Genomic DNA, 5869 nt, shown 5'->3' with positions numbered 1-5869 from the left:
TTCTATACAAAATAAATTCCTATTAAAATGTTTTAAATTTAAGTAGATTTTTTCAGAGTTTGATATGTTAAAGCCAGCTGATTTTATTTAACATGTAATTAATATTTACAGAGTCTCCTGTAACCTTCTCAAGTCAGAGTTAAAGCCTTCTGTTGGCAGATCCATTGATATTTCTCATTACAGTCCTCTGATCTCCATTTGTTGTACTTACGAAAAAGTGCACATTGACCATCAGTAGCTGGTTGTTGTATCCAGGAGCTGAAGGAAAAACATGAAGTTTAGATCAAGGCTGATAGATTTTATAATTCAAAATGTTTAGTAATGTGTCTCTTACTTATTAGTCAGTTCACTTCCATCGAGCCACTTCCATTTCCCATTTTCAGCTCTCAGGCCGATCCAGAATTTATTGTATGTTATGCCGTCCCAAAGCGCTTCACCAACAGATGTCTGACAACACAGAGACAGTTATCAGATTGCAGCCTACAGACTCACACTATGTTCAGACTTAAAGAAAATCATTTTCATTCTATATTGGTTGTCATAAAAATGTGAATTTCCACAGTTCATTACCTTCTCCTGTTCATTAGCTATGACAGCCAAATCTGAATTCTTTTCTTTACAATCTTCTTTAGCACTCTCCCAGGTTTTCCGATTAGGAGGCTCAGCGTTATTAACCGCATAGCAGTTGGGTGGTTTGGCTGTCCATTGATCCAGACAAGGCTTACACTTTCTTTGACCATCTGAAACAAGAGATCAACCAAAAAACAGGATTACTACAGTGATGTTATTGTTATTGATTATTTTTGGAGCCAATTAATGGGTTCTGAACATACTTCTTATGGGGCAGTAGAGATTAACGCTCATCTGAGCTTGGCTGATGTTCTGGTTCCATAGTTTCTGCAGCTCTTGTATTCTTGCTGTTAAGTTGTTCTTCTCTTCTTCCAGCTGCTGGTTTTGTGTCCCCACTTCCTGGGTTTGTGACGTCAGGTTTGTGATTTGTCCTTTCAGCTGCTGGTTTTGTGTCTCCACTTCCTGGTTTTGGGACTTCAGGTCTGTGAGGTTGCTTTCTAAGACAGCACAGGCTCGAGTCAGGTTGTTGTGCTCCCTCGTCAAGTTTTGATTGGCTGAGCTGAGTTTGTGGTTGAGCTCTGTCAGGTTGTTTTTGTCAGCCAGCAGAGACGTTTGTTTCTTTTTTAACTGCTTCAGCTCAGTCTTGTGTTTTAATGTAACTGCAAAATGAAAATGAACTTCTTGAGGGATAGAAACAATGCATTCTCTTTTGTCATGCTGCCACTTGTGGAAGGTAATTCCTGTCTATTCTACTTCAAGTTTTCACATTTTTTTTTAGGTACCAGGCTCTCATTGTGTGTCTTTAATTGATAAGATCAACAAATCTAATGAAAAGACTACAACAAACTGTGCTTGGCAGTCTCTCAATATCTTCCAACTTCCCCTAGGGTAAATATTTCACATTGCCTCAAACAGCTGGGCTCTGTTGTTTGAAGTAATCATTAATCCAACAGGAGTGAATAGTGCGCTTGTTGACACAGATTCGATGTGCTAGCCAGCCTTTATGGCACTAGGACGGTTTGTATGGGACTCAATTTACAGTGGCCATGTCCATGGTTATGACGGAACATGTGCAATAGTGTGGCTTTTTAAAGTTGATGGACATTAAAACTCTATGGCACAGAGGAAGTAGACACATTTTAATACACAGATAATGTGTTAGTAGGATCAGTGATCCGTGTTAGTCTGATCAGAAGATTTGTTGACAAAGAAAAAAAAAATCAACAATATTCAACCTCCTTCTTCTTTTTTCATTGCTGTGGTGTGGCCTCTGTCTAATATGAATTCATATATTCAGTCAACTGTAGTTGACAGATTCATTTTGCTTCATATTTATAACAACACGATATAAAATGTGTGCAAACAACACACTAATGTGCTGCACTGTGCGTTAGCCTCACCAGTGCCAAAGTTGCAATAAATTGTTGCACGTTGTTGTGAAATAAACATCATGTAATCAAGAATCATGTCTAATAAGTGTCTTGCATACATTTCTATGTTGATTATTCTGGAAACTTTCTTCTTCGTCTTCAGACTGTGACAAATAATTCATCAATCAATGAATGAAATGGCTGAAATGTTTTGTATACTTACGAATGACACCGAGTGCGATGAGAACCGACACCAGAATGATGCAGAGAATCCCCAAACAACAAGGCAACCACCCGCTGTTTGCTTCCTTGTGGGGCTGCCTTCCTGCTGAGACGAAACAACAGAAATATCTTAGGAATATATAAATATATCTTTTCAGTGCAACATTCTCTTCTGTGTTACTCTCTCGCCACGGTAGTAGTAGTTCTTGATCTGACCCAGACAGATTTGTACACAGAACAAGGACTGTACATGTTGTCCATCAGACAGACATCCTGTTTTACGAAGATTTGAATAAATGTGAACCTATCCTTTGAAAACTTTTGCAATTGTGATAAGTGTAGCAGTAGAAGTGCTGGTGATAGTAACAGCAGTATTTCATAGTTAGTAGCTGTAATGTTGGCTGCGGCTGAAGCAGTCAAAGAAGAAATGAAGAAACACAAAACTAGTTCCTTAATTTGGGTTAGAATTTTTTTTTTTTTTTAAGAAACTGATCATACACTTCCTGTAGTACAGTGTGAACACTAGATCCTCACTGACATCTTTTAAACGCCATACCCCCGTTTTGTAAGACTTCCAACTGTTGGAGATAAGTACTGGCTGAGTACAGTAGAAGAAATTACTAAACTACACTTGAGTTACTTGACATTGTAATTTTAAACAATTACCGCGTTAAAAAAAATTTACGCAATTAACGCGGTTTTGTTTACTTCCGGTGGCGGCTGACCCTTAACCTTTTCGAGCGCTGAATCGTACGTCGACGTCGCCGCCATTTTGGATGTGGCAAAGTAGAGCTTTGTTTCCCAGATATATTAGTGTGTGTGTTAATGGGTGTATAAGAGGCATTAACTTAACTTAAAGCCCTCACGGAGACTGCGCCCTGGGCGGTCGCCCACATTGCCCACAGCTAAAACCGGCCCTGCTTGTATTAGTTTACGGGCAGATCTGCCACATCCAATATGGCGGACAGGTTAACGTATCGCAGCAATGGACCAACGTGCTCAATGAGGCGTCTATGTATATGTCTATGATCTATCCTAACTAAAGGAGAGTCTATGTATATGTGTCTATGATCTATCCTAACTAAAGGAGAGTCTATGTATATGTCTATGATCTATCCTAACTAAAGGAGAGTTTGCAAAGCCGAATTTACACTACACTACAGGAGTGTGGCACTCGTCAGTACATTTCCTCATTCTGGCTTTTTTCTATTTGCACTGTGCATATGTGCACCTTAAGCCAATAAAATGAATGAATTTAAATATACCTTCTCTGTGTTTATTCTACATTAATTTGATCATTTTACATAAATACATATTCATTATAAGCTTCAGTCTCAGAAAAATGCAATTAATTTATTGATACATTTATTGATTAATTTCTGTAATTAATCGCGATTAATTACAGAAATTTTTGCGATTAATTAGTTGTTTTTTTAAATCGATTGACAGCCCTAATATATATATATATTTATTTATTTATTTATTTATTTATTACAACATTGTTGTATGAATCATAATGCTCATTAGTGAGCAGAAAACCAAAAAGAATGTTATGATATTATCTGTATCAGGTGGGAGGTGTCCGAGACAGATTATTTTAAAAAATGTATAAGAACCAACTGTTAGAGTTCCTCAGGGAGCCTTTTCTCTGTAACCCTCTTTGTGTGTTGCACTGTTAAATGCTTCTTCTTGTACAAGAATAATAAATCCAACTTAAACTTTGATACTTTGAATCTAGTCTTCCTTATTCAAGGATTTTTCTTTAGAAATTCCTGTAACAGACATCGCTCAAGTTGTAATAAGGACTGAATGTGGTGTACGTATTTGCTTGTTCTCCACAAACTTACCATTTGTTTCACCAGTTTGCTCGGCTGTTTTGTCTTGTGTCTTCACTTCATCATACACAATTTCGTCTTCCTTTCTAACTGAAAGATTGAAGGACATAAAAATGATGAATGGACTGTACTCATGTAGCACCTTTCTAGTCTTGCAACCACTCAAAGTGGTTTTACACATTGTTGGCATTGGCTTCCAAAGTGCCAACTGCTCATCAGTTTTAGGAGCTAACCATTCACACGCATGAGTCTCAGTATCTTGCCCAAGGACACTTTGACATTCAGACTAAAGGAGGCGGGGATCGAACTGCCGGACATCTGATTAGTGCACGACCCGCTCTACCTCCTGAGTAACTATTACACAGCCACACACAGCGCCCCTCCATAATCTCATGGTTAAATTACTGCACACTGTTCAAATGGCTCCAAAATGAACAACATTTGATGACTGACAACCACTCCCTAGACTCACAGGGCATTAAAACTCTTCGCTAATTGGTGAAACTGTTTCACTTGGTATGAGTGATGACATGACAACGGAAACTTTTCTGGGGAAACACTTTAAAGTAACAGCTTCATTGCACATCCTGCTCACTACATTTAGGTTGCTGTGACCTATCTCCGTCATGTGTGACGAAAAGGACAACAGTTTACATCCAATGTGGTTAAAAATACATGCATGGGAGCAGATTTACACAATTTCATATATAACTTCAATCCTTGAACAATGTAATTAGAGAGAGTTAATTCATCACTTCACATTCAGAAATGGTAACTGCAGTTAAGCATCATTGAAATTGTCCAATCCAGTGGAGTATAGTTAGTAAGAGTTGGTCACATTTCATCACGACATCACAGACCATTACTGTACTATGTGGGTTCAAATCCCGCAGACACTACAAATGTAAAAACTCACGCGTGCAGTTCAGAAAACATTTCTTCAGTGTCATGCTGCTAACATATCAGTAGCGTGTTTTAAGAAATCTTTTCGTATTGTACTGTATTTAAAAAAGAAAAACGTAAACTTACTTTCGGGTGGGGGATTATTCTTGTTTTTGAACACAACTGAAGCATAGTTAATCTCCTCCTTCTCCTTTATCTCTGCCATTGCTACAGCTGCTCTGAGTTTTCTGTTACTTGTGAGCAGAGAAGTATCACTGTAAATGAACGACAGAACTTCCTCATACGGGAGAACTGGTTGTTTCCTCTGTTGATATGACTGTCACTGCTTTTGGTCAAGAATGTAATTTGCATACTTCTGGCTGCGCATGAACTTGAACACAAGCATGTGTGTGTGTGTGTTCCGGTTTTACGTAAAGATAAGATGTAATGTTACAAACAGAAATACAGCTCATGTCGTCTCAAGAGTAACCAAATCAACACCCAGACTCTTGGTTCAGTTTTGACTGACACAGCTTCTCTTGTGCTGGGCGCTTCTCAGGGGGGGCTGCCCATCACTCCACCATCTCTCTGCAAAAATTGCATGTCTTTGCCTTGTACTGCATGTGTGTGTGTATCTTGGGTAAATGCATGTAAATAAAACAGAGTGTAAAAAGAATTTCCCCGTTCGTGGGATTAATAAAGTATATCTTCTTCTTCTTCTTGTGTGGCAATTTGCAACATGTACTCACTATACTGCACAGCTCCAGTATAAACCACAGTTTGTATAAATGTGCATTCAACAAAAATATAAAAACATCTCTTTTGTTTTTGGGCACTAATTTGTTTAAATCCGTGTTAGTGAGCACTTTGCCAACATAATCCACTCACCTGGCAGGTGTGGCGTGCTGATTGTAAACAGTAGACTTAACTGGAGAGCTTTTATGGGATTCTAATGTGTATTGCCGCTGTGAGAGTGGTCAGTATGACTCT

At 38.5% G+C, this 5869-nt stretch overlaps 1 protein-coding gene across 1 annotated transcript; it reads right to left on the bottom strand.

Moving 5' to 3' along the window:
• Positions 1-29: 29 nt before the first annotated feature.
• LOC109142698 (C-type lectin domain family 10 member A) lies at positions 30-5252 on the bottom strand. The gene is made up of 7 exons (XM_027287331.1): positions 5027-5252; positions 4010-4087; positions 2164-2268; positions 834-1229; positions 571-740; positions 335-447; positions 30-258 (listed from the first exon to the last, which is right to left on the bottom strand). The coding sequence occupies exons 1-7, from the start codon at positions 5103-5105 to the stop codon at positions 129-131; spliced, it is 1071 nt and encodes a 356-aa protein (XP_027143132.1). The 5' UTR covers positions 5106-5252; the 3' UTR covers positions 30-128.
• Positions 5253-5869: the final 617 nt, after the last annotated feature.

Source organism: Larimichthys crocea, chromosome XIII (assembly GCF_000972845.2).
Source record: "Larimichthys crocea isolate SSNF chromosome XIII, L_crocea_2.0, whole genome shotgun sequence".
NCBI classification, from domain to species: domain Eukaryota; kingdom Metazoa; phylum Chordata; class Actinopteri; family Sciaenidae; genus Larimichthys; species Larimichthys crocea.
The sequence above is the reverse complement of the archived record's forward strand: the minus strand, read 5'-3'. Positions and strand labels throughout refer to the sequence as shown.

What these genes read in the sequence shown, in the direction of transcription:
- LOC109142698 (XM_027287331.1), bottom strand. Translation starts at nt 5,105, where the DNA reads ATGGCAGAGATAAAGGAGAAGGAGGAGATTAACTATGCTTCAGTTGTG. An exon ending in GCAAACTGGTGAAACAAATG is followed by an intron (nt 2,269 to 4,009) that starts GTAAGTTTGTGG and finishes GTTTCGTCTCAG; the next exon opens with CAGGAAGGCAGCCCCACAAG. An exon ending in GGAAGTGAACTGACTAATAA is followed by an intron (nt 259 to 334) that starts GTAAGAGACACA and finishes TTTTTCCTTCAG; the next exon opens with CTCCTGGATACAACAACCAG.